This window comes from Podarcis melisellensis, assembly GCF_964234715.1.
Source record: "Podarcis melisellensis genome assembly, chromosome: 2".
NCBI lineage: Eukaryota > Metazoa > Chordata > Lepidosauria > Squamata > Lacertidae > Podarcis > Podarcis melisellensis.
The window spans coordinates 10,609,073-10,636,992 of NC_138529.1; the positions used below are offsets into that span (position 1 = coordinate 10,609,073).

At 47.8% G+C, this 27,920-nt stretch overlaps 2 protein-coding genes across 2 annotated transcripts; both read right to left on the minus strand.

The window, feature by feature from the left end:
* Positions 1–1,400: 1,400 nt before the first annotated feature.
* Positions 1,401–4,698, minus strand: LOC309362965 (THO complex subunit 1-like). Its single transcript, XM_081899020.1, has 2 exons — positions 4,288–4,698; positions 1,401–1,860 (listed from the first exon to the last, which is right to left on the minus strand). The coding sequence occupies exons 1-2, from the start codon at positions 4,619–4,621 to the stop codon at positions 1,574–1,576; spliced, it is 621 nt and encodes a 206-aa protein (XP_081755146.1). The 5' UTR covers positions 4,622–4,698; the 3' UTR covers positions 1,401–1,573.
* Positions 4,699–6,194: 1,496 nt separating this feature from the next.
* SOAT2 (sterol O-acyltransferase 2) lies at positions 6,195–27,577 on the minus strand. Its single transcript, XM_081898725.1, has 15 exons — positions 27,394–27,577; positions 25,657–25,715; positions 23,835–23,962; positions 21,481–21,540; positions 19,861–19,968; positions 18,740–19,022; positions 17,284–17,359; positions 16,655–16,736; positions 15,972–16,017; positions 15,436–15,565; positions 14,416–14,513; positions 12,623–12,721; positions 9,828–9,963; positions 7,948–8,093; positions 6,195–6,561 (listed from the first exon to the last, which is right to left on the minus strand). The coding sequence occupies exons 1-15, from the start codon at positions 27,494–27,496 to the stop codon at positions 6,511–6,513; spliced, it is 1,605 nt and encodes a 534-aa protein (XP_081754851.1). The 5' UTR covers positions 27,497–27,577; the 3' UTR covers positions 6,195–6,510.
* Positions 27,578–27,920: the final 343 nt, after the last annotated feature.

A 27,920-nucleotide genomic window follows, 5' to 3' on the forward strand; every position in this document is an offset into this window, starting at 1 on the left:
AGTATTATAATGGAATTGTCCTCCAGAGAGGTTCCATTCTTAGAGAAGTCCCTCAAGAAGAAGAAGAGGAGTTTGGATTTGATATTCCGCCTTTCACTCCCTTTAAGGAGTCTCAAAGCGGCTAATATTCTCCTTTCCCTTCCTCCCCCACAACAAACACTCTGTGAGGTGAGTGGGGCTGAGAGACTTCAGAGAAGTGTGACTGGCCCAAGGTCACCCAGCAGCTGCATGTGGAGGAGCGGGGAATCGAACCCGGTTCACCAGATTGCGAGTCCACTGCTCTTAACCACTACACCACACTGGCTATCTTTTGAAAAAAGAGGGGTGGTTGTTCAGTTCTGTGGGAATCTCCCCAGGTGGCTTGGCAGCTGTGCTCACTCAGCAAGGTGTCTACCACTATTGTGCACCAGAACCAGTGTTAGAAATTCAAATATATAAGCTAGGTGCCAAATGGCTCCTTAAATCAGGGTTAGAGTTGCCAAAACAGAGTGTCTAGTTGCCATTTTGGGGGCAAGACAGCTCTAAAGTCTTATTTTTCAAAGGATGCACTGACTATGATTGAATATCAGTTAAGCATCTGGCTGGTTCAGATGAGAACCTTGAGCTAGGTTAAGAGACCTTAAGGAAGAAAAGTCACTTGATCCAGGGACAGTCCACATCTATATTGGCCTATTCCGACCTCTTTTTCTCAATGGTGACAGGGGCCATTCATAACGCAAAAATATTCTTCACAACTGTGACCAGGGCAGTGGGACAGGGTAAGTGAAGACAAGTTACAACAGTTAGCTGTAAAGTTGTTCACTGCTCCTGTTCAGGCTGCACGGGAAAAGTATTTTGGTTCCTGGAATTAATATAGAATGAGCAGATAAAATATAACTGATAGAATTCTACAGGATGGGGTATTAATGTGTGAAAACAGTCAAGATCCAATGATCCCCAGGCATCAGGTGGTGATGGCAGGTGCCATCCTGGCGCCCAGGTATTGCCACTTGGTTGCAAGTGGCCAATAGGTAAAGCTAAAGGTACCCCTGACCGTTAGGTCCAGTCGCGGACGACTCTGGGGTTGCGCACTCATCTCGCTCTATAGGCTGAGGAAGCTGGTGTTTGTCCGCAGACAGCTTCCGGGTCATGTGGCCAGCATGACTAAGCCGCTTCTAGCGAACCAGAGCAGCACATGGAAACACCATTTACCTTCCCGCCGGAGTGGTACCTATTTATCCACTTGCACTTGACGTGCTTTCAAACTGCTTAGGTGGGCAGGAGCAGGGACCGAGCAACGGGAGCTCACCACATCACGGGGATTCAAACCACCAACCTTCTGATTGGCAAGTCCTAGGCTCTGTGGTTTAACCCACAGTGCCACCCACGTCCCTGCAAGTGGCCAATAGACAGGTGCAAAATGTGCCTGGCCCTTGGCTAATTTCAAACACACACCCCGCACAGCTCAGTCATATGAGTGTAAACATCATTCAACATAAATCATTATAATCTGTGTTCACTTGCATTGGGAAAAGTATCTGGAGAGCCTGAGTTGCTGGACTGTTAGTTGGTCTTCTGCCTTTCAAGAACTCTTTCAGGCACTCTCTCTCAGGAACGCATATGCGTCATGGTCAAGATTCACTCCATCCTGGTCGAGAATAAGGTATAAATTGGCTGCAGTTGCCTTCCTTCCCTCACGGTTCCTCCATTCCCAAAGCATGTAGAAAGCTTGCATGACCATATCCTTGTGATTCTCCTCTTCGATCTGCTCCAAGCGTGAATTTTCCACCCTCAGGAACTCGATGGCAATCGTCTTCCATTTCCTGCCCAACTTTCTGGCTAGTTTCATGAGCTGCTGCTGCGAGACCTGATTGGGTTGCACTGCAAAATAGCGGGAAGGAAGGAAGAGCTAACATGGTGACTTATGTTCGCTTCATTGGCAAGATGGGACTCCTCGCACGCTTGCTAAAAATGATTTGCCTGAGGATGAATTCCACGCTTCCGAACTGAGATTTTTGCTGTGGCTTTTAACAACGCCTCCTTTTTATTCTTTGCTTAATATTGTGTATTCCTCTGGGTATTTAGATGTTTATAACAAAACAAATAACAAGCAAGATACAAGCTAGTGGCTAGGTGAGGAAAACGCTTTACGAACCTTTAAGATAAGGTACCGTATTTTTCGCTCTATAAGACGCACTTTTCCCTCCTAAAAAGTAAGGGGAAATGTGTGTGCGTCTAATGAAGCAAATGCAGGCTGCGCAGCTATCCCAAAAGCCAGAACAGCGAGAGGGATCGCTGTGCAGCGCTCCCTCTCATTGTTCCAGCTTCTGGCTTAGCTGCGCTCTGTCCCTTCCCCCACCTCACGCAAAAGTCTGCAAGCCCAGTGATGGGCTGCCCCTCTCCCTCTTTGGGGAAAAGCCTGCAAGCATCGCACACACGCTCCATGCGGCTTGTGAAAGGGAGCACTGAGCAAAGCCTGGGAAGCATACAGGCTCTGCTCAGCGCTCCCTTTAAAGTATCCCCCCCTTGCATTCCCCCTCTAAAAACTAGGTGCATCTTAGGGTCAGGTGCGTGTTATGGAGCGAAAAATACAGTATCTGCTGCCCTTCAGATTATTGTTAGGCTGCAACTCCCAACACCCTGACCATTGTGCCATGCTGCCTGGCGCTGATGGGAAATGAACTCCAGCACCATCTGGAAGGGTCCCCTCCTACTTTAAAAGCTGCACCACAAGCCGAAATGAACCTGTGAAGTTCTTCCCATGTCAGAAAGGTTATCCCATGTGGATTCCTGCTTGTTGTGCAGCTGTTAAAGGTGCAGGATCCCTGCCTGATAATATGAGCTGGAATTTCTAGTGAGGGTTCAGACCTGTTGTGGAAGCTCACCCACTCATCCTGGTCTGGGGCTGAGTCGTAGATTTACTGTATTTTTCGCCCTATAGGATGCACTTTCCCCTCTCCAAAAATGAAAGGGAAATGTGTGTGCATCCTATGGGGCAAATGCAGGCTTTCGCTGAAGCATGGAGAGCGAGAGGGGTCGGTGCGCACTGACCCCTCTCCCTCTCCAGGCTTCAGGAAGCTATCTGCAAGACTTGGGAGCCCGCGGGAGTTCCCGCCGGCTCCCAAGGCTTGCGGACAGTAGCCTGCAGCCCGAAACCTGGGGAGTGCAGCACGCCCCGGGCTTTGGGCAGATATCCGCAAGCCTGGGGAGACTGATGGGAAGTCACGCCGGTCTCCCCAGGCTTGCGGATAGCAGCCTGCATCCCGAAGCCTGGGGTGCGCTGAGCAGCACGCCCCGGGCTTTTGGCAGATACCCGCAAGCCTGGGCTTGCGGATAGCAGCCTGTCCGGGGGGGGGGGAATAATTTTTTTTCTTTATTCCCTCCCCGCCAAAAAAACGAGGTGCACCCTATGGGATGGTGCGCCCTATGGGGCGAAAAATACGGTAAGTTGGACACCAGAAATTTTTTTTATCTGTATGGGTGCTGGAGCAAGTGTGCGCCCAGGGCATTTGAGGAACGTTCCAGGAAGAGATGAGGGGTACAGGCAAAGCGCACACCTCAAAACCTGCTCCAGATGGAATATCCTTTCCCTCCCCCCACCCTTCCACTTCCTGCCCAGTTGGAAACCAAAATCCCAGGAGAGAGGGAATGGGTTCATCTGCACCGGAGTTTAATGTGGATATGATGCTACTTGAGTCTCTATTTATTTACATCTACAAAACGTCCTCTTTATCCAAGCAGCAACCTGCAATTCCCGCCAGATCCAGTGCAATAATTTGATAACGGAAGAAAATCCAGTGCAAAATTGCATGCTACCTGACTAGGTCCACACTGGAGCACAGTGTCTGCCTCTGTACGTATGTGTGTGAGTAGTTTTCCTTGCTGTGAAGCATACTCTGAACTTTCCTGGAAGTTCCTTGTGCAGCTGTTGCTGGACTTCAATTCCCATCTGCCCCACCCAGCATAGCCAAGAGAGCAACAGTCCCACAAACATGGGGAGGGGGAAGCCAACAGTTTCTCTTCCCCTGCCCTAGACAAAATGGGAGTCCTGGACCATAGGAGCCAACTCCCCCCAATAAAACATTTGAGGGGGCCGGGCCCTCTCAAAGTTGAAGCACATTCAAATAGTTAGTGTGCACCATGTCATATGATCGATTATGTGGGGTGCGGTGGGGGGGTGGCCTAACCCGCCCTCCCCAATATTTTATTCAAGTTGGCACCCCTGTCCTAGACAGCAAAACTTCTACCCCCTCCCTGCTCCGAGCTCTCCCTGTGGGTTCGGGCTGTGCCCACCTGTACAGTACTCACCTGGAGCTGCTTCCACGAGGTCTACCGGGGCTTCCATGGCAGGGGTCCCCCTTCCGCTCGGGCGATCGCCCCCGGCTACGTCGCGTAGGAGGTTCCGCAGAAGATCCTTCCTGGGTATCTTTCCCAGCGCGTGGGCGGCGACTTCCAATTCTTTCCCGGGGAAATACCGCGCAAGCAGCTCAGCTAGCTCGACCGGCGAGACTTTCTCCAGCTTCCGTCGAGGGATTCGGACAGATCGGTCCGGGATGGATTCCAGGTAGAAAACGAATTTGCGGAGCTCTTCGTCCGTCAGATCATCGAGGATCTGCAGCAACCGCTCTCTCGCAGCCGCCATGGAAAGAGCGGGTGCCCAGTCCAGAGAAAAACACACACACACACACACACACACAAACACACACACTTCTCCAAGACAAAGGACCACAAAGACAAAGGACCACAAAGGGAAATCCCCTTCCTAGTGACGCGAGCAGCAGAGGGCGCGCGGAAAGGCGGGCTGCAACAGCGCTGCTGCTTCCGCACAGCGGCCGCTTTCGATTCGGTGGAACTGGAGATGCAGCGTCGAGTCCAGGAAGTTGGGGCGGGGCGGTGCCGGGGGTTTTTGGTTTTGTTTTTTTTCAGGGGAGCGGACTAGGGTGGATTTTTTTCAGGGACGGGCAGAAAGTACTGTAGATGGGGATGATCTCCGGGTGGTTTGTAGTGGTAGATGATCAACAAGGACTTTTCCCCCAGCTCTTCATCGGTGTCTCGAGCAGCAACAAGTAAAAGCTCCCTCCCCCTACTCCTTAGATTGGGCTGCTGAAATCAAGAAAGCCGTTTGTGTCTAAGGATCTGCACGCGAGCTCCAGTTCTGGAGCTGAAAAGAATTGCGGGGAGTGCTTCAATTTGCGCCCTTTGCGCTCAAAACGTACCAGGTTGAATGCCCGGCGCATCTCCCGCTAGGGCGAGGAGTGACCTCAGACTGGACTCGCAAGGGGTGCCAACTTGAATAAAGTATTGGGGGTGGACGGCAGGTCAGCCCCAGCCCACATAATCAATCACAAAACACACGCATACCATTTGAATGGCAATTCAAGTAATGTTGCATCAGATCCACAGTGTGTTCAGCAGCAGCCCTCTCTGCCTAAACCTGGCGGAGGTAAAGGTAAAGGGACCCCTGACCATTAGGTCCAGTCGTGGCCAACTCTGGGGTTGAAGCGCTCATCTTACTTTATTGGCCAAGGGAGGCGACGTACAGCTTCCGGGTCATGTGGCCAGCATGACTAAGCCGCTTCTGGCGAACCAGAGCAGTGCACGGAAACGCCGTTTACCTTCCCGCCGGAGCAGTACCTATTTATCTACTTGCACTTTGACATGCTTTCGAACTGCTAGGTTGGCAGGAGCAGGGACCAAGCAACGGGAGCTTACCCCATCGCGGGGATTCGAACTGCCAATCTTCTGATCGGCAAGTCCTAGGATCTGTGGTTTAACCCACAGCGCCACCCGTGTCCCTGGCCAAGGGAAAACCAGCCTTTAAAATAGTGTTCTACACTGGATTGCCAGGTAAGGTAGCTGAGCTGAACAGGAAGGACACCTTTTTCAACTTTCACCAGCCTCGGATCAGCCAGTTTCAGCTCAGCCAAACGAGTCCCAAGCAGCTGTGGCAGCCCATTCCAGGCCACATTTCCCAGAAAACAGCTGATAGCCAGGGCACGGGTTCTTTTAAAAAATGACTACACAATCATGTAATTTTAGCAGGATGTCTGGAAATGCTGTATATATTTTAGCTGCAAAGGCATAACCTTTTTGGTTATATCTTTTGCTGTATATCTTTGGCTGCAAAAGCATAACCGAAACAAAAAACAAAATGTAGCAATTCACATAATATATGAATGATGCAGAACTCCACATTTCTGAGAGCAGAATCCAAATTACTTGTGTGCACAGAATTTTATTTTTTAAAGTAGAAAACAGCCATGAATAAACTGAGTAGGCAAACTTTGAAGTATTACGTAGGTGCTGGAATCAAGCAACAACAGTGGACAGGTAAGTCACCTTCTTGCTATGCTGGGTTAGTCAGTCAATGCTGGGAACTTGAATTTGAGTCAACAGCAAGTATGGACAACCTAACCCTCCTCTGAAGATGTTGGGCTTCGACTCCTCTAATGGTCAGAGTGTGAGTCCAGGAAGATCTGTTTGGAGCAAAGGGATGGGGAAGGTGGCTTCTCAAAGGCAGTTGGTATTGACCTAGGAGCGGCAGGACCAAGAACGTGGAGTCACTATCCCCCAGAAGGTCCTCTGAAAGGCAGAAAACAACAACAAACATCACTGAGGGCCAGAATCAGAAAAGGAAAGGACAAGACAAAAAGGTATACACGAAGTCATGCCTTTCACTGGTGGTTAGATCTAGGTCAATATGGTGGCAATTTATGCTAGTGCACGGAGTCACACTTTATAAGCCCATTTCATTATATTATGAGCATTACGGCATAATATAATGAAATGGGCTCTAGCCCAGAAACACTTACATCATAATGAATTTGGCAGGGAGTTTCCAGGCAGGGTTTTAGTACTGAAAGCAGGTCATTGAGCTATCTCAAGGTTTGACCACCTGTGAAATAGCCTATATTGTCTACTTTGACTCAAAGGGTTTCCCCAGGGTCTCGGGTAGAGAAGGTTTAATTGGAACAGAAGGGGGGGGGGGAGTTACCGTATTTCTCCTGGGAAGAGTACAGCGGTACCTCGGGTTACAGACGCTTCAGGTTACATACACTTCAGGTTACAGACTCTGCTAACCCAGAAATAGTACCTCGGGTTAAGAACTTTGCTTCAGGATGAGAACAGAAATCGTGCTCCGGTGGCGCAGCGGCAGCAGGAGGCCCCATTAGCTAAGGTGCTTCAGGTTAAGAACAGTTTCAGGTTAAGAACAGACCTCCAGAATGAATTATATTATGAAAATCAGGGAACACTTGTGAATGATAATACAGTGGTACCTCGGGTTAAGTACTTAATTCGTTTCAGAGGTCCGTACTTAACCTGAAACTGTTCTTAACCTGAAGCACCACTTTAGCTAATGGGGCCTCCTGCTAATGGGGCCTCCTCCGGAGCCTGATTTCTGTTCTTATCCTGAAGCAAAGTTCTTAACCTGAAGCACTATTTCTGGCTTAGTGGAGTGTGTAACCTGAAGCGTATGTAACCTGAAGCGTATGTAATCCGAGGTACCACTATAAATCCAAATTGACTGGGTGTGAATGCAGGCCAGCATTTTTATGTCAACAACATTGTGTGGACACAGCAAAAAAAATGCATGCAGGAGGAGCACCAATCCCACAAGAAACACCTGCCTGCAAGCACACTTATTATTCAAGATGCTACAAGATTCTATATGGATTTTGCCATTTGCTGATGTGCTTGGAAACCATGTTATTGATAATATGGCAGAAGAGCACAGGATTGTGGAGCCTTTATGTGTGCTAATCAGGGTTGGGGACTTTTGAACCCTGATAGCAGGGCTGGCCCTGCTGTGAGGCAGCTGCCTCAGGCAGCAGATGGGGAGGTACAGGAAGTGGACAGAACTGGGAGTTCTTCAGGCAGCAAAATGCCTTTGGCTGTGCCTTCTGCAAGTTGGCACATGGGAGGAACTGAGGGCTTGTTCTACACCCACAAGCCAGTCTGCATACTCACCTCTTTGAGTGGGCAGTGGATTTGGGCATACCACTCTTGGCAGTACAGGCAGACCTGGATTCCTTGGCCCACATACAGGAATGTCCACATGATGACGTTCCAAACGGGGCTTGTTCTCTTATCATTGAGGATGAAGTTAAAGATCACTGTGAAGAAGACCAGGAAAAAAGGTTAGTTGGGCACAGGCCAGACCACGCTGGACCAAAGGTATTTCTCACCTGCCAGTTTCTGGGAACCTCTGCAACAGAGCAGCGCCCTGGTCCATAGTGACATAGGAATGTGAACCAGATTATTGGTCCATTTAGCTCCATACTACCAACACTGATTGGCAGCAGCTCTCCAGGGTTTCAGGTGGGGCATTCCCTGGAGATGCTGGGAACTGAAGCTGGGACCTTTTGCAGGCATAGCAGATGCTCCAAACCACTATGGCCCTTCGTTCCTAGAACTTGGAGGAATAGCAGTTCCCACTTCATGCAGAACTGAAACTAATTTGGGAACAGAGCATGTTAAATCCAACTTGCAGGCATTCAGATGTGTCGTCATATATCAATAACAAGCTCCGATGTTGAGTTATGGCAGCTTTGCAACCCAAATGGCTCCTGAGAAGCACGAGGGATGTATCAGCAGGCTCAGAGGAAGGCCAAAGTTTGAAGAAGCAGGAAAAATAAATTGGGGGGGGGAGCTTTGGGGTTATTCCCCCCCCCCCCGCGCTAAACACCAGCACAGTGAGGATAGCACTGAGCATACTCAGTGGCTGCAAACATTGTGTGTCTTGTAGGTGGATGTGAAAAACCTGGGAAGGAAGGGGAATGGAATGGAGTGTCCTGGAAAAAGTGCATGGCATTGCTGACTGCAACTCTGAACAGGAGTAGTGAACTTGAATGCTTGAGCGCACTGTCACTTTTGGAAGTGAAACGGGGCCACCCAAAATGTAAGGCCATGGATTCGAAATACAAACTTCTGCATACAGTGGTACCTCGGGTTACATATGCTTCAGGTTACAGACGCTTCAGGTTACAGACTCCACTAACCCAGAAATATGGGACGTGGGTAGCACTGTGGGTTAAACCACAGAGCCTAGGACTTGCCAATCAGAAGGTTGGTGGCTCGAATCCCCGCGATGGGGTAAGCTCCCGTTGCTTGGTCCCTGCTCCTGCCAACCTAGCAGTTCGAAAGCACGTCAAAGTGCAAGTAGGTAAATAGGTACCGCTCCGGCAGGAAGGTAAAAGGCGTTTCCGTGCGCTGCTCTGGTTCGCCAGAAGCGGCTTAGTCATGCTGGCCACATGACCTGGAAGCTGTATGCCAGCTCCCTCAGCCAATAAAGCAAGATGAGCGCTGCTACCCCAGGGTCAGTCACAACTGGACCTAATGGTCAGGGGTCCCTTTACCTTTACCTTAACCCAGAAATAGTGCTTCAGCTTAAGAACTTTGCTTCAGGATGAGAACAGAAATCGTGCGCGGCAGCAGCAGGAGGCCCCATTAGCTAAAGTGGTGCTTCAGGTTAAGATCAGTTTCAGGTTAAGTACGGACCTCCGGAACGAATTAAGTACTTAACCCGAGGTACCACTGTACGCTGGAAGTCCAATGAGTAAGTGAAAATGAAAAGCAATGTTTTTTAACCATCTGAAACTGCCTGGAGGCGGAACGGGAGTGTGAGCTGGGGGTGGGAGGGCAAGATAACAGCCTGTGGGATGAATCCTGGAGGGGAAGATTGGTGCATGTAATGTGTGCATGAGGTTAAAAAACTCCCTTGCGCCATAAGGGGCTGTTTAAGAACGTAAGAAAACAATGTCTTTTCCCTTTCGTACTGCAAGAGTTTGAGGGTGCTCGTCTGGGGTGGTGTGGTTTCTGCTCAGATGGACTTCCGAGGCAGTACTGACCTCCAAAGAAGGCAAAGAGGGTGAACATGACAGGGTAGAAGAAGCCAAAGCACACGGTGAAGACGTATTCGTGGACGACTGCTGAGACGATGAAGGCAAACAGCATTGCCCCAACCCGGGCCCTTCCTCTGAGCAGCTGGAAGGAGCAAAGTGCACAGGTCAGTTGCAGGTTTTGTACATGAAACAGCCCATGTTGTGTTCACCCTCTAGCGCAAAGTGAAGAACAGAAACAGCTTGCCAGGTGGGGTGGAGCCGCGACACTTAACTTCCCGACAGGTGTGCTGTTGTTGCTTACCGGGAGAGGAGTGAGGCTGCAGGGAAGTTGTCATGGTGCAAATGCATCAGCAGGAATGGCAGATTGGCGTTTGCACCGCCTCGCCCCTCCACTTCTCCCTCCCTGTACGGAGGCTCACCTGGTGGGAAGCTCTGCCCCTTTGGCAAACTGCTCCAGGTGAGGAAAGAGACAGAGCAGTTACAGCAAGTACTTCACCCTTACTCACACTTTGGCAGTACCATATTTTTTGCTCTATAAGACTCACTTTTTCCCTCCTAAAAAGTAAGGGGAAATGTGTGTGCATCTTATGGAGCGAATGCAGGCTGCGCAGCTATCCCAGGAGCCAGAACAGCAAGAGGGATTGCTGCTTTCACTGCACAGCGATCCCTCTTGCTGCTCTGGCTTCTGAGATTCAGAATATTTTTTTTTAAATGATATTTATTAGTTTCCCAACAATTTAAACACTACAAAAGAAAAAACAACAACAATACAATACAAAAACCAAAACACTACATAACACTAACGCTAACACATTAAACTAACAAAACAAAACAAAAACAATTTAAGACACATCAAACAATTTCAATATCTTATCTTTCATTCACTTGTTTCAGCAACCTCCTCACACCTCCCTTTTTGTATTCCACTTCTGTAAATTGTTTCAGCAATTCCTTTCCATCTTCCACTGTTTTCTGTCCTGTAATTATCTTAACATATTCTAACCTTATTTTTCCCTTTAATACACTAATAGTCTATTTGTACTTAGTTCCTTATAACATTTCTACTAAAGCCATATAACTTCATTCCAACCTTTTTCTAACATTCATTAATTTTACAGTATTTCTGTAAATAGTCTTTAAACTTTTTCCAATCTTCTTCCACCAACTCTTCTCCCTGGTCTCGGATTCTGCCAGTCATTTCCGCCAGTTCCATATAGTCCATCAACTTCATCTGCCATTCTTCCCGGGTGGGTAAATCTTGTGTCTTCCAATACAAAATATTTTTCTTTCTTTCTTGTTTTCCTCCTCCCAAAACTAGGTGTGTCTTATGGTCTACTGCATCTTATAGAGCGAAAAATACAGTACTTCCCTCCCAGAAGTTATTTTATGGGGGCAAGGAGAAGCATCCATTAACTTGCAAAAACCCCGTCCACGAACCTTCATTTTGCAGTTTTCTTTGTATGCAAAAGATCCCGGTCTTTGGCATGTGCGGTAAAAAAAGACATATCCAGCAAACACCCTCCCTATTGTCCTTTGGGCACCTGTTTCTTGTTTCAGAATTCTTTGCTTAAAGTTTTCGCAATGCAACAAAATTATATCTAAAACAAATGAATTCAGAAAGAAAGAAAGAAAGAAAGGAAGGAAGAAAGGAAGGAAGGACAAAAGAGAGGAAGGCAAAGGAAGAAAAAATTATTCTAATTGTTATGTACTGAGTTGAATAGGATCCAAATTGCAGCAGTCTGATTGGTCCTAGAACAAGAGGATTCAGAATGCAGCAGTCTGATTGGTCCTAGAAGAAGAGGATCCAGAATGCAGCAGTCTGATTGGTCCACAGGAGCCACCCAATCCAGCTCCAGGAGGAAGTGAATCCGCAACCTGATTGGCCTACAGGTGAATCCCGGAATTAGCCAATCACGTGGGGCCCATTGTGTAAATAATGTATATAAAGCAGACATTTCGGGGGAACTTTCATTCCTCCTCACCACTATGAGCTGAATAAAGAGCATAAAATCCACACTCGACTAAGAGTATATTTCACTAATTATGCCCTAATCTTCAATCCACATTCAAATAAGTGAGTGTTTCTAGCTCCCACTTGAGAAGTTTTCCTTTTCCTCAGTCTCACACCCTGAAAACACCCCCTGGTTCATTGGGCACCTGTTGAAGACATCCCCCCCCAACAAACCTTTTTTTTTTAAGCGGAGAGTGACCTTCCAGGTGACATTTGTGCTGTAATGTGAAGGAAGCATCACGGAATAACTAATAATGTGAACCGATGTGTGGATGGTCCAGTATAAATCCACCACTAATGCACTCTTACTGCACCCACGGCATGTTGCGGGGTGGGGTGGGGGAGCAGCTTGGCAGAGGGGTTGTCAAGTTGTGGGTGAACATATCAGATGACACAGCGATTCTTCAGACAGCTCTTGTTTATTCACAGGCCAGAACAGAACTGAACTGAAGGGTTCAGCCAACCTGCTTATATAGAGCTCAACTACAAAGCAACAGTAACAACTTTCTGTAACAATCCAATCCCTGAACGTCACTTTCAATTCCTTATTTGCATAGGTGGACCTGAGTGAAAACTATCTACAGTATCCCCCTGCTGGCCCAGGGTGAGACCTTCAGTACATAACAGGGGCCCTTTAGGGAGATCCTGGAGAATGAAGCCTGTGCAGTTTGGGGCAGTAAAGGAAGCCCTGGGGTGGAAGAGGGGCAAAGAAACAGTGGATTGAGCTCCCAGGCCCAAAGGTAGCGAACAGTGCAACACACCTGTTTCCTCCCACAAAAGCCTTACCTACCCGCACAAGTTCTTGATAGATGTAGTAGTAGAGCCAGTCATGTACAACCACATTCCACGTCCGGTAATATGTAGAGAATGATGTGGAATTCCACCAGTCCTAGGACAGAAAGAGGGAGGTGCAATCGTGAATCTGGATAGCTATGTGTGCCACACTGTGCATCATCGCTCCCCAGAAGATTTTGGGCCACACATGTTCAGGCAGCCTGCAGGAGAGATGGTGCTCCCTGGCCAGTGTGCCCTGTGTGGCCAGTTCCTTTGACAAATGCTCATCTCTATAGCCTACTCTATCAGAGTTGAGTCTGTGCTGTGGTCAGCCATAAGACCTAAGTTAGATACTGTACATGAAATAGTAATAGAAAAAAGAGTGCACCTGAGCATGTACAGCAGGCGCAGGGAATCTTTGCCCTTCCAGATGTTGTTGAACTACAATTCCCATCACCATCCTGCTGTTGGCTATGCTCGCCAGGTGTTATGTAGTGAGTTAAATAGGATCCAAAATGCAGCAGTCTGATTGGTCCTAGAACAATAGGATTCAGAATGCAGCAGTCTGATTGGTCCTAGAACAATGCAGCAATCTGATTGGTCTGTAGGAGCCACCCAATCCAGCTCCAGGTGGAAGTGAATCCACAACCTGATTGGCCTACAGGAAAATCCTGGAATAGGCCAATCACATGCAGCCCATTGTGTAAATAATGTATATAAAGCAGACATTCCGGGGGAACATTCATTCCTCCTCACCACTATGAGCTGAATAAAGAGCATGAAATCCACTCTCGACTCCAATTATATTTCACCAGGGTTGATGGGAGTTGTAGTTCAGCAACACCTGGAGGGACAAAAGTTCTCTGCGCCTGCTGCACAGAATGCAGTTTGCCACCATCTAGCAACCACAGCCTGTCTCCACATTTTGGGGAGCTACAGACAAGGGCTTCTGTGACTGCTGGTCACTTCATTGTGTCCCCCTACCGATTCTCTGTTGCAGTGCCTCAGCAGCAACTCCCTGTATGCAAAACCCTCTTGCAAAACCATACCCTGGCTTTTCAGCTCCAGACTGCCTCTCCTCAAATTTCTCTGCTAGCACCGCTGCTGTAGATGGCAGTCTTTCATGCCGTGAGAATCCAACTCTTGCCCTCAACAAAACGGCTGTTTAGAATGGATTATTCAAAACTGTTTTGCAGCCAGAATGCTAGTTGTGCTGTTGTTCAGGTATAATTGGCAGCTTGATTTTTCAGAAGCTAAACAAGCTTGTTCAGTGTGATGTGGCTACTAGTGACTGAGAACATGACTTTGCCGTGTGCTGCTCTGGTTCACCAGAAGCAGTTTAGTCATGCTGGTCACATGACCCAGAAGCTGTCTGCGGACAAACACCGGCTCCCTCGGCTAGTAAAGCGAGATGAGCGCCGCAACCCCAGAGTCGTCTGCGACTGGACCTAATGGTCAGGGGTACCTTTACCTTTACCTTGCCTTTAATTTCAGTGCCTTAGCCATTCTCTGCCTTTGCATGTGCAACTATTTTGGCTTTTTGTTTCCTTGTAACCAAGGCTTTCCCCCCCAGCCAGAACTCAGTTCCCGTATGTCTCAGACGGACGCCATTGCCATTATAAAAGAACAAGGAAGGAGTTCATGGTGAGTTCTGGCACCTTTTTTTCTAGAAAAACAGCACTGCTTGTAACCATGAAGGCAAAATTTGAAAGCTGACATTCCTAGGAACTCAAATGACCCACCATGTGTGTCTGATGGGATGGAATATAAGCAGTCCAACCTCCTCTCTGCCCTTCCCCTGCCAATCACCTTGTAGAACATCCGGTCAGCAAAGCGCAGCATCTCAGCAAAGGCATTCAGCCAGCAGTGCAGGAAAGCAAAAAATGCCAAAAGTAGCAGAAAGGTCCCTGTGAGGACAGACATATGGAGGAGGAAATGAGTGTACAGATGGGGGGTGGGGGGACAAGAATCATGCAAGGGATGTGTAAGATTGCAGTACAATCACTACTGGTTTAGGCTGCATTGGATCAGTTTTGACCACCACAGAGTATATGAAGCACTTGCAATTTTAATCTTTGCCTCTTCAGCAGGGGCATGCCCTACCATTATTAGAGACAGTGTTGTGTAGCGGTTATAGTGATGAACTAGGGTTGGAATGCCCACTAAGCCATGAAGCTCACTGGGTGACCTTGGGTCACAGCCTCACAGCCTAACCTACCTCACAGGGGATTAAATAAGGAGAGGGAGGACCATATGGGCCACCTTGAGCTCCTTGGAATCTAAAAGCATGAATAATAAATAATAAATGCATATAGCGAAGGAGAAGAGGAATTCAGCATAGTGCTATGGCAATCGTTCCACCAGCACAAGCATTTCAGCTTGCGAATTAGAACAATCCATTCAGTCTTCACGCTGTGTGCAGTTCTGGGGGTTCTCCTGACCAGCTGTGGGTGCCTGGGGCAGTGCACATTCACTGGGGCAGGGCATGCGCGTGTGACATCATCATGCCCCCCCGGCGTGCTGACATCACTGACACACATAAACCTCTGACTACTGGAAGTCAGGAACAAACAGGAGAAGGACATTACTGGTCACTCTCGGAGTGTGACAATAGAGAAGGAAGAAGGCTGAGGCAATGTGGGTGGTTAATGGGAGGGATTAAGAGGTGGCGGGGGGGGGGAGGAGAATGAAGATGATCCCACAGGTCACCAGGTTTCCCACCCAACAGCAACTCAAGATGACTTCATTGCTTCCCACCATTTTATTTTCTGGCAGACGTCCATCCCTTGTGCCCCCATGCAAATCAGAGCTGCTGCTCTACTCACCTACCTGGTAACGTTGCGTTGAAGATGGAGAGCACCAGGGTTTTGGTGCTGAAGGGCTGCTTGCTCATGTTGTTGAAGACAGGGATGCAAAGGCGCTCCAGGATGAAGTACCCATAAAACAAGCACCCAAGAACCTGCAGAACAGAAAGGGGAAAGTTCCGTCCCACTGCAGTGGGTGTGTCTTAGGCTCAGAGCTGGTGTCAACATCTCCTTCAGGACTTGCTCTAAGTGGCTGGATCTCCTTGCCATTTTAATTTCCCACAATGCTCCCAACAGAGCACTTCCCTGAAGCATTGTGGAACATTAAATTGGCAGCCTTCAGCCACCCAGCTTGGAGTGTTGCTGCTGCCTGCGCCACCACTGCCAGGTAAGCCCATGGGGTGCGACACACCAAAGGGACCTGTACCCAGGATTCCTGAAACTTGGAACCATTCATCTTAGGTTCATGAGGCTATCCTGTGACCCTAAGAACCCTCTTCGTCCACAAAGAGGCCAGGTGTAATGACCAGCCAATGGAATCATCGTTTTTGCGTCTCTCACCTTAGCAAAGTTATTGATGACGTACCTCCAGCGCACATAAGGTGTCCTACAAGGAAAAGAGAAGGCACTGTGTGGAGGTTTCCTCCTTACAGGAGTACAGTTCCCTCTCTTTGGGAAGAATGATGGATATACTACTCCCCAAGACAGGTGTGGGAAGCACCATGGAAGCTGAGGTGGGAGTGGTGTCATCACTGACCGATCAAAGCTTTCTAGCATGAAGCTCTCCTCCTGATCGGATGAAATTAAATTTTAAAAGCCCTAATAAGGACCACATCAGAAAACCTGTGCTAGAATGGATTGCATTAGGGTTTCTGATACTTTAAAGGGAAGTCTAACAAGAGCAGATACTGGACTTACAGTGAAATCAGATCACACCCCTATAACAGCCAAGGAACAACTACATTTTAATAACCCCGAAGCACCAATTTGCTGCTTAAACTCAGCACTTCTTAAGGACTCGCTAACAATAGAAAAAACAGAAAAAAGATACGAAGGAATTCTTTGAAAACTGTAACCAGCAACAGCACACTCCTGCTTTACTTTGGGATACTTTAAAAGCATCATGGATTCTAAAGCTCTGCCAGTTTTGCTCCCTTTCTGACCCAGGGTGTCCTTGTCCCAGAGTTAGAGACTCTGGAAGCCTTTAAAGAGTAAAATAGGAGGATGGAGAGAAGAGGACTCGCCTTGGGTAGCTCTCTCTGTAGATCAAAGTGGGGCAGAAGAGGAAATACAGGTATGCTGAGAATTCAGGTGGGCGCCCTTTTCCTGGAAAGGAAAAAGAGAGAGGAGCAGCTGAGGGAACTGTGAAGCAAAGAGGTGTGGGGTTGCATTGTACAATGAGAAAAGGGATAACTTAGTAGAACTTGCTCTGGCATGGTACACTCAGCACAGACCCTTCCATTTTCTGCAATGCCATTTTAGCATAAAATACCCAGGGGTTTGTGTATACAGTGAAGGATGTAACTGTAGATTCATTGAATTGAGTGCAGAAAGCAAAGTTTCTAGCTCTCATGATCACAAAGATATGCTTTGGAGTGTGAGGTCAATGTCAATTATTCAGAGAAATTGCTGAATAAGATAGCCTATGCAATGATCAGGGGTGGTGGATAGGGGAGATTATGCACTCAATGGTGGACACAGAGAGCTCTCGTTTAGCTTTGCACTGAGCAGAGATTTCGTTTGCTTTGCAGCAGCAGGCAGAGGCAGGTATTTGTGGTAACACCCTCTGGCATTTGACTCTTCTGGTCCTGAAGTCCCCCCACTTTTGATGGAAGGGCTGGCGTAGATGCCACCACCCCGCAATCAAACTCACCATCCTGGGACACAGCGCAGAGGATAGGAGGCACAGATTCTCGCAGGAACGCATGGCTCTTCATGAGGAACCGGATCTAAGCAGGTGGGGGAAGCAAGCACTGAAACAGGGGGAACAATTGAGTAGGTGCTGGGTGTGTGGCTGCCTTGAATGCGGGGCTGTGGCAGGACCCAGAGTGGCACCCTTCTCTTGCCGCCCCAGTAGCTTGCCAGAAGAGGGAATGGCAGGTCTGCTTTTTCCTGCACCACCACCGAGATAGCCAGAGCGTGGCACTAAAGCTTACCAACTTACTGCCCCATGACCCAGAGGGCCAATAGAGTTGTCCTTGATGTTACAAAGCTCCTTGCCGTAGCCTGGATCTTCATTCTGAGCAACTTATTGGACTGGCAAAGACTGAACTGCCCTTGGATGACAGTCACCACTCGGCTATGTATCAGCTTGACCACTTGCTAACTTTCTGTCTCAATTGCCTGCTTTGCTTGCCTCCAGGCTGCTGACCACACCGCCTTCCCACAACACAGGAAGCTGCCCCTTATGCAGAGTCAGACCGCTTGCCCATCTAGCTCTCAGAACTGTCCACACTGACTGAGGACAGTATTGAACCTGAGGCCAACTGTAAAATATCAGGTTGCTTAGAAATGCTTTTAGTAAATAAATAAGAAATGTGCCGTTGCGGTTATGTGTTACTGATTATGGTGATAGCAGCAACAAGAACTTGCTACCACTCAAAAGCAGCTGCCTGAGGCGATTGCCTCTACCTAATAGGAGGGCCGGCCCCAGCAGATGTGTATGCCTTTAAACCAAGAGCAAGATTGTTCCATGGGCAAATGTCAGATGTGTGGCACACCTCCAGCCCATATATAGAAATATACATCTGTACCACTGCAGGTGTTTATATTCTTCACTACCTGTTCACATGCCTGGAACCTCCGCTTTGGGCATGTGGATGTACCATTTCAACCCAAATGATACTGTTTGGTTTTCCCTTTCAACCCAAATGACACTATTTGGTTTTCCCTTAAGCAATGGAGGCTATACTAGCAATGGAGGATATACTAAGGTGAATGGGGCACTGTCCTGCCAACCTCAGTCCGCCTTTAGCCTGCCTCCATCTGCCTCCCTTCTTACTTGCAACCAGCCCAGGAGGCGGCACAGCCAGTGGCAAATTTCTGCTCCTAAACCTCACTGCGCTTGGAGAATCCAGCCAGGAAGAGAATGGGGATCAAAACTAGCTTTAGTTGGCTCTGTTTGTCATTGGCTCTCTGGCTCCTTGCCTTACTGTTGGTCTCCTTGCCTTCAGACCTACCAGTACCAATGGGGGGAAAGCCACCACTGCCCTTAACCTCCCCCCTACAATGCACCTCTCTCCCTTGAATTAGCCTGATGCGCCACCCACCCACCCCCGCACCAGACTGCTTGGGAGTTTATCTCCCTTGGTGATGTCACAGTACTGCACCTGCTCCAGGATGACAATGAAACGAGAGGCAGGCCCCAGTTTGTAGCTGACTACAGTGTGGATGGGATAGAAGCCCAGGGCAGCAGTGTGGCAGAGCAGCAGCGCCACAACCACAGCCGCCGTGAAGAGTTTGGGGAACCGGACAGTCCTTAAGCAGCTAGTCCAGATCTGCAGGGCCTTGTAGGGGACCACTAGGGTGTAGAGGAACATGCAGAGCCAGGCAAAGAGCGCCACGTGCAGCTTTCCGAAAGCAAAGATGAAGAGCTTGAAGTCCAGGACGAGGCTGTGGAAGATGGAAAGGCAGCCACTGAGGACACAGCAACCAACATGGAGAATCATTCAAGCAGGTAAGAGACAACAGGTTCCAATTAAAGACTGTGGGTTGGGTCTCAAGCCAGGGGCATTGGAAATCACAGCACACAAACCTTTCCATTGGACAGGGGTGGGGAACGTTTTCCAGCCTGAGGGCCTCATTTCCCTCTTGGGCAACTTTTCAGGGGCCACAGGCCAGTAGCAGGCGAGTCAAAAGTGAGCAGAGCAGCAAGCACAGATGTTTACCTCTGTTCAGTGGGATAGTTTTTGCACACACATGCACACACCTGTGTCTGTCCTCCCTCCAGATGGATGGATGGCCATCTTTCATGGATGGTTTAGCTGAGATGGCTGCATTACAGGAGGTTGGATGACCCTTGGTTATTCCAGGTGTGCAAGAGACAGTGTTCGACAGTGGAATTTGCTGCCAAGGAGTGTGGTGGAGTCTCCTTCTTTGGAGGTCTTTAAGCAGAGGCTTGACAACCATATGTCAGGAGTGCTCTGATGGTGTTTCCTGCTTGGCAGGGGGTTGGACTCAATGGCCCTTGTGGTCTCTCCCAACTCTATGATTCTATGATTCTAAGAGGCATTGTCACAGTTCAAGGGCAAATTCCAGCCAGGCAGAAACACCCAGAGAGGGCAAAAAGCAGGGCGCTGCTCAGAAAATGTGGGACGAGCTCCATGGACCTGATACAGAGACTGGGAGGGTTGCATTTTGCTGCAAGTCCTCCTCCCTGCCCTCCACTGTTCTACCATGCAAGTCTCCCTATGCTGCCCCACCTGTCCCCAGCCCCATTGCTGAACCATACCGTCCTTCATCAATGAAATCCACAACAACGGTGCTGACAGCGAAGACGCAGAGCATGGCCACGAACATGTGGTAGATGGTGCGGAAGTGCTCTACATCCAGCAGCTCGCTGCAAAAGAGAAGGGGAACAGGTTTGCCAATGTGTGAGCTCTAAGGTAGTGGTGGTGGTGGGGTGTTCATGGGCTGCATGCATATGCAGCCAGGGTCTGAAGTAGTACGATAGGGATCCTACTTCTTTCCTATCAGGTACCTCTTGTTTTCAGAAAAAGGACTTTGCCCCAGAGGTATCTAACATGACCTGGTGTGGCGTTTGCCCTCCTAGGTATGTGACATCATACTGGGCTCAAAAGGAAAGGGTTAACTAATTGTAAAATGACTAACCAATAGGAACCCAAGGGGAGGAGTTAGAGTTAGAGTTGTTGAGAAGTTAGTCTGGAGTTAGTGAAGAGAGAGAGAGGATAAGTCTGTGGGTTGGGCTAGTCTGATGTGAGAGAGTGAGAGGATCTGTTAAGAGGAGTCAGTCAAACACTTGAGATAATCAGTCAGAAGGTATTAGGAAGGTAAAGAAACTAAAGTTAAGAAACTGACGAGAATATTATCTGAGAAACCATAAACTTGTTAATACTTATAAAATAAACTTGTTTATTTGGTTCAATTTAAACAACTGTGTGTACCCGAGAATAGTGGGTTGGAGGCAGTGGGGAAGTGAGCACAGTGGTGGCACAGGGATCAATAGACCGTCAAACGTCCAGGGACCCTGTGTGATCGCCACACCTGGGCATGCAGTTCTCTGCATTAAAGGTGGGGAACCTGTAGCTCTCCAGATGTTGCTCCCATCAGCCCCAGCCATGATGGCCAATAGTCAGGATGGGAGTTGCAGTTCATCAGTGTCATGGACTGGTTGGACACAGAGGAACGGTGTGGCAGGCACCACCAAAGGAAGAAGGCTCAGAGTCTGTGCAGTTGTGGAGGGACAATGATGAGTGGTCAGAGGGAGAAGACTGGGAAGAGGTGGTGTCGGAAGTTGAAGAGGTAACAGGACTTGGTGAGCTAAGACTCTCTGTGGCGGAGAGAAGTTCAGAATCAGAAGTTGAAGCCGGTGAGTGGGAGGGAGGCTGTGAGGCATAGGGGAGTCAGGCCGGTGAAGAGTCATGGGTGTCACCCCTTCCTGCTGCAACAAGCTCCCCTCCCCCCCCCAATTCCCAGAACCAGAAGAGGGCTGAAGAGGGCGGAGCAGCAGCAGACTGCACACAGGCACAGTCTCTGATTGCTTGGGGAAAGCCTTGGCAAGGAGGGGACTTAGATAGCTGTGGGGAGGCGGGGACTGTCAGTCTTGGCAACTTGATGAGCTGCTGTGCTCATTTGTCAAGTCTGTGAAGACCGTGCTTTTTGCTAATTAAGACTTCACTCCAACTCTGAATGGCGTGATCTACTGCCAGTTCACTCTTTGACTATCAGCATCTAGAAGGCATTTGCCATGCCTGCTTTGCCTCATATTACTGTGTCACCAGTAACTCATCCAAGGACTTACTGGGAAGTTACATATATGGCACAAGAGGGCCTCCCTCTTAGTGGTCCTCTTTTCATTTCAAGAGCAAGCAAGAAAACAGGACATACTCACTCGAGCAACGACTGCCGTTCAACAAACACTTTCTGCTTCTCCTGCTGTGAGCTTTTCTCCCTGTAAGGTTCCATGGCAGGGAATGGTTAGAATGATCTCTTAGAACCCAGTTGTTTCTGGGCAAGGAATTGGGAGCAGCAGAAAAAGAACATTACTTAATTGCTGCGGGGGGTGGCGCTGTGGAGAGATGCGGGTGGTGCTGTGGGTTAAACTGCAGAGCCTAGGACTTGCCGATCAGAAGGTTGGTGGTTTGAATCCCTGTGACGGGTTGAGCTCCCGTTGCTCGGTCCCTGCTCCTGCCAACCTAGCAGTTCGGAAGCACGTCAAAGTGCAAGTAGATAAATAGGTACCGCTCCAGCGGGAAGGTAAACAGCATTTCCATGCGCTGCTCTGATTCACTAGAAGCGGCTTAGTCATGCTGGACACATGACCCGGAAGCTGTACGCCGGCTCTCTCAGCCAATAAAGTGAGATGAGCGCCACAACCCCCGAGTCAGTCACGACTGGACCTAATGGTCAGGGGTCCCTTTACCTTTACCACCCCTACCCCCCTCTCCCTCATCTTATATGCATTAGCAACTGATGTTAAAATTGGGGTTTGGCTTTTGCTCCCCAGCTCTCCATGGGACTCTGAGTCCCCTAAGTCCCTGATCGGTCAGAGAAGAATGGATGGAGGCAGGATCCAGTGGAAAACAAGGCAGATATTTATATTTCTGTTGCTACAGAGTTGCCTCCCCTCCTTCCAAGGATGGAAAGACCCTGAACAAAAGTGTGCAGCAACCTTTAAAGACTTTTGGCATTGCCAAGCCTCCTTAGCCAAAGACCACCAATCATCATATGTACATCATAGGAGGCAGTCTACAGCAGAAATCCTGTCTGCTAGGATACCTGATAATGGCTGCTGATTGGGTTACCTGGGCAGCCTGGCCATTATTTTGTAATGTACTTTAGTTCCTGAATGCAGGTCACAGGCTCACCCTATTCATACACAAGTACAAACCTAAGACAGGATTTGTAAGCAAAAATACAATGGGAAGGCTTTTCCCATTTGCCTCCCTTACTGCAGAGGAATACTTGAGGTTATTGGGGGAGTTAAACTAGCTTCAGGATTGCTCTCCCACACATATGTGTGCGTTTATGAATATTTATTCTGTATTTGAGACCTTAGAATTCATATAACACAACCATCCAACTTGGCTTCCATAGGCAAAGGCTGCGTACACATTGCTGGCTCAAAAAGCAGCCAGGTTGTTCATGTTCTCAATTCGGATCGAAAGTGGTTTGAGGGAGAACACATCAAAAATGCAGTGTTTCATAAAGAAATGGCATGACAGACAGGGGTCGAGGCTAATGTCATTTATGTACACCGCTTCCCAAACCAGCAGTGGGAGTGCATATGAGAGAGTATACTACACAGTCAGATAAGCTGGACAGGTGGGCCTACTCTAGTTGCCATTTGCCCCTTCCTCTCCTTTTCAAACTGATCTTTATTAGAGTAGCTGTGTAACTTGAAGTATTTGTTGCCGGAATTTGCTGGTTTTCTTCTTTCTTCCCCATCCCCCTTTCCTTTTATGTTGTGCCTTACATATTATATGCCTGATGTCAGGAACATCATGATGTTGTCTTAAAACACTTAGTATACATTTTCAGTGCTTCAAAATGTTTAGGGAAGCTTTTAATGTTTGGTGCATTACTGTATTTTAATATTGTGTTGGAAGCCGCCAGATGGGCGGGGTATAATTAAATAAATTATTATTATTATTATTATTATTATTATTATTATTATTAATCTCTTAGGAGCAATTTGAAATCCTGGGGGTATCTTTCCATCTATTTAGTTTGCAGTTTACCAGTTCCTGAGATTAGATAATAGCATTATCTCATTCACCTTCACAACAACTAGGTGTTCAGGCAACTTCCACTTTGTCACCTTTCAAGGAATGGCATAGGGCTTTTTGTTTGTTTGTTTTAGCTACTCATTTGAATGAAGGTTGAATTGTTTGTGGCCACTTTGTTTTTGCCTGACGTTATTGTGGGTTTCAGTTGCTGAGTGTTTCCAGAGGACTTGCTGGGTGAGAATTCAACACCGATTTGTTTTAAGGGAGATTAGATGATATTGTTAACCAGTGCATTTCCCCATTGTCGCAAAAAAAGTCTGATCTTTTCATGGAAGCGGGTTTGTTAAATGGTACCTCCCAATCAACTGCGAGTGCAGAACCTGAATTTGCCAAATATGTGTTTGAATCTCGCCTGAAAATAGCGGAAGTCCGAAAGTGCCCCTAGTTTGCTTAGACTTTGCACCTGTATTTGCTGTTGTTGGGAAAGCAGAGGCTGTAGTGGAGCTGGCCTGGTTACCTGTTTGCTTGCTTTGCTAAACCGTTCCTCAAACGAGGGGGAAAGGAGTATGCTGCTTCTTCCAACGCTTTGTCCAGCAGCTCACTGAGCTGAGTGTGGACCTGCTCCAGGAGCTCCGACTTCATCGCCTGCCAAGAAAACATCAAGAGATTACGTAACCATCTCCCTTGCCCACCCTTGCCCTGGAGCTTCCCAGAATGCACAGAGATAAAACACAAGTTCTTCTCACGCCACCCTCCACTCTCTCCTTTATTGGGGTCCTACTACCTAGGAAGAGGGATGCAGGTGGCCCTGTGGTCTAAACCACTGAGCCTAGGGCTTGCCAATTGGAAGGTCGGCGGTTCAAATCCCCGCGATGGGGTGAGGTCCTGTTGCTCAGTCCCACCTCCTGCCAACCTAGCATTTTGGAAGCATGCCAAAAAGTGCAAGTAGATAAATAGGTACCACTCCAGCAGGAAGGTAAATGCGCTGCTCTGGTTTCGGTGTTCCGTTGCGCCAGAAGCAGCTTAGTCATGCTGGCCACATGACCCGGAAAAACTGTCTGTGGACAAACGCCGGCTCCCTTGGCCTGTAAAGCAAGATGAGCGCTGCAACCCCAGAGTCATCCGCGACTGGACTTAACTGTCAGGGGTCCTTTACCTTTTTACTACCTAGGAAAGACCCACCCTAAAACCCCAGGGCTTTTTCCTCATCCCCTTCTCTGTTATCTTCTGGGAGTTTTTGCCTTCTTTCAGGTGGTGATAAGTCCTGCTTGACAGAGGATGATCCTTTGTTTGAAGGAGTCCTCTGTATGAAGTCCTGTCCAAACCCTGCTTAAGGATAAATGGCCACAGGGAGGGAGAGCAAGGAGCAGGCCCCGAATTTGCTTGTTAACAGTTAGCATCACCCAGACAGGAGAATGACCAGGCACACAGGTCACCTGCTCACACTCTTGCTCACTGCTTTTAAATGCAATTAATTTAAATTTAAATTATGGACTTATGTCTAGGACTGGGTGATATCTGGTTTTCAACATTGCAATACAATCGTACCTTGGTTGATGAACACCTTGCGACTCAAATGTTTTGGCTCCTAAACGCCGCAAACCTGGAAGTGAGTGTTCCGGTTCGCAAATGTTATTTGGAACCTGAACGTCCAACGCAGCTTCCGATTGGCTACACGAGCTTCCTGCAGCCAATATAGGAAGCTGAGGCTTGGTTTCCAAATGTTTGGAAGTCAAACAGACTTCCGGAACGGATTCTGTTTGACTTCCAAGGTACGACTGTATATCACCAGCTAAAAATCATGATATACCAATATATCATGATGTCTGAAACAAGGATGGAGCTATGTAGAGGCATTGGCTGGCTTCACAGTTTTCCCCACGTTGTCATTTTTGCATAGCACCCCCCCCCCATTAATTGCAATATATTGCCAGGTCAAAAAATATGAAACCAATATCATGATATGGATGTAAACAATAATGCCAGCTCTTGGGAAAGCTTTGAGGGCCTGACCACCATTGAATTCCCACAAGTTAGTTACTGAATGACACTCTGGCTGTGAATGACATCCTAATGGTTGGTTCATGGTCTTACAGCAGAGGTGTGAAACCTATGGCCCTCCAGATGTTACTGTGCTTCAGTTCCCATCAGCATCAGCCAGCATGGTCAACAGCTAAGGGAAGATTGAGATTACAGTCTACTGGAGAGCCACAGGTTCCCCGTCCCTGGCCTTACCTGACTGACTGCTCTCCTCCCCATGCAAAATGGCTAGGAGATTATCTGCCTCACCCAGGGCCCTTTCCATCCCAGGCAATGCTTCTGAAAGCAACTGTTGTTACCTCCATGTGTCTCTTCCACTGGATATGAGCAGTGATGATGTCCAGGTGTTTGGCGTCTCCTAGAAAATTAGAGATGGCAAGGGAAGATGCTCAGGAACACTGTGGTCCGATAGACACTTGATAGCTCACTGCTGGAATCACAGTCAGGTACCTCCCTCCCACTGCAGGGTTTGCATGTGGCCAAAGTTAGGTTGGTTACTGTAGTAGAATTCAACAATAGTGCCAAGGAATTCTTGATGACACAGGTGGTAAAGTTGTGGGGTGGTGGGAATCAGACTATTTGTCATAGCTGGCAATTCCTATTTCTTTTCAGAGCTGTGAAAGGATTAATGGCTAACAGCATAGTCTTGTGCATGTCTATGCAGAAGTAGCCCTGCTGAGTGCAATGGAACTTACTTCTAGGTAAGTATGCATAGAACTGCAACATAATTTGTTTTTGTTTAACTTACTGAGAGAAACAGCTAAACTGGTTTGTGGGGTGTTAACATACCCAGTTATCTCCTTGACATTTCCCCCATTTTCAGATAATGGAAGAGGACAGCTTGCTTTTGTTAACACCTCTAACAAATGCCATGATTCAGCGTGTAAAACCAGCAAGGAAAATGTGCTTGTCTCAAAAGACCACCAAAAAGGAAGAGCTAGGCTGCATTCATTAAATGTATCATCTCATTTTATTACACAACTAAAATTCAGTGTTGAAAGTATGAAGAGTTGGAATAATCACAGGTGTGCCTTGAACCTGTTAACAATTAAAATTGGTCTAGTAAAATTGGACCAAATATAGCCAGATATATCAAGTTGTAGCCGATGTAAGAAAAAGGCAAGAAACTATATGTTAATATGAAACTTTTAGTAACACTACCAATGATGGGAACTTAACATTTATTGACATGGTTATGGAAGGAACTTCAACTCTGTTTGAAGTTCAGTGTAATATTAATAATTGTGTTCCTAGTGGGAAATTAATAAAACATTTTTTTTTTAATGTGGGGAGGTTAGACGATCTTACACCAGCATTTTCATGTCACTTTCCTTATTGTTAAAAGTCAAATTTGGGGGTGGTTTGGGGAGGATCAGGTCTGTTGTGCAAGTGTGCCAAATCAACTGTTATTGCAGAACCAAAATTTGCCTGTATTTGATTGAGTCCCACCCCAAAATGGTAACTGACTGGAAGCACCCCCTGTTTCTGGACAATACCTAGCAGACTGTTCACCCATTTCCATAGCTCAGCCAGTCTGCCACTGCTGAACTCTCTATGCCTTCCTCCCAACTCAGCCACTTCCTTAATGAACAGCAGGTGATAACAGACTATCATTGCTATCCAACCCTTGTCACGCTTCAGGCCTGAGGGGATATCTCACCACTCTCCTGGGATGCTATGCCTTCCTTCCACCGCAGTTTCTGAGTTTAAAAAAAGGGGGCACATGTAAAGTAAGGGAGGTTCCTTTGAGTCAGCGGCTGCAACAAAAGCCATTGGCTTGAAAGCCCAGCCCTTAGCTTTTCCTATGGGTCCCCATGCAATCCCAGTCATTTTCAGCAAAGCTTTCTTAGCATTCCTTTGCAGCATCATGCCCCAGGACTTTCCCTGAGATGCTATTTTTCTAGAAAAAGAGATGCTGGAACTCACCAGGAACACCTCCCCCTTTCTCTTAGAATGGCAATGGTGCCCACTTGAAAGGTGCCAGAACTGAGTTATTGTGAGTTCCCCCCGGGGAAAACAAAAGCCCTGCTCCTCACCATTTGGTACTTGTTGTGGCGCTTCTTCTTCTTCTTCCTTTTGGGCCTTCTCCTGGGATCTCCTTTGCCTCAGGTTTTCAGTGCCCAACTCCCTAGGCTCCATGTTAGGACTGAATTTTGTGCCCCAATGGTTCGATTTCAATTCTGCAGTCCGGCCAGCTGGTCAGATGACTCACTGGCAGGAGGGGAGTAAAGTCCTCATCTGAAATTGCAAATCATTAGTGCAGTGATAAGATAAAGCTTTATCAGGCTTGAAGCACTTGGAATCACACAGCCAGACCTCTGCACTCAGACTGAGAGTTGGTGGGTTCTTAAGAGAGACATGTTTTCATGGCTTCTGATATCGAAGGTGCTCGCTCTTTCACCCATGCACCCCAAATTAAGTTAAAAATTTTTAAAGTTAAATTAAGAGGCACATTTAGGGCAGGTCCACACCATGCATTAAATACACAGCCGACACACATTTATTTATTTATTTTTTAAAATATTTATTAAAGGTTTTCTTAATACAATAAAAAAAACAAAAT

Coding starts and splice junctions, on each gene's coding strand:
- LOC309362965 (XM_081899020.1), bottom strand. CDS start 4,621: ATGGCGGCTGCGAGAGAGCGGTTGCTGCAGATCCTCGATGATCTGACG. Junction 1,861..4,287: donor CCTCGTGGAAGCAGCTCCAG/GTGAGTACTGTA, acceptor GCTATTTTGCAG/TGCAACCCAATCAGGTCTCG.
- SOAT2 (XM_081898725.1), bottom strand. CDS start 27,496: ATGGAGCCTAGGGAGTTGGGCACTGAAAACCTGAGGCAAAGGAGATCC. Junction 16,018..16,654: donor TACAGAGAGAGCTACCCAAG/GCGAGTCCTCTT, acceptor TTTTCCTTGTAG/GACACCTTATGTGCGCTGGA. Junction 14,514..15,435: donor CTTCAACGCAACGTTACCAG/GTAGGTGAGTAG, acceptor CTGTCCTCACAG/GGACCTTTCTGCTACTTTTG.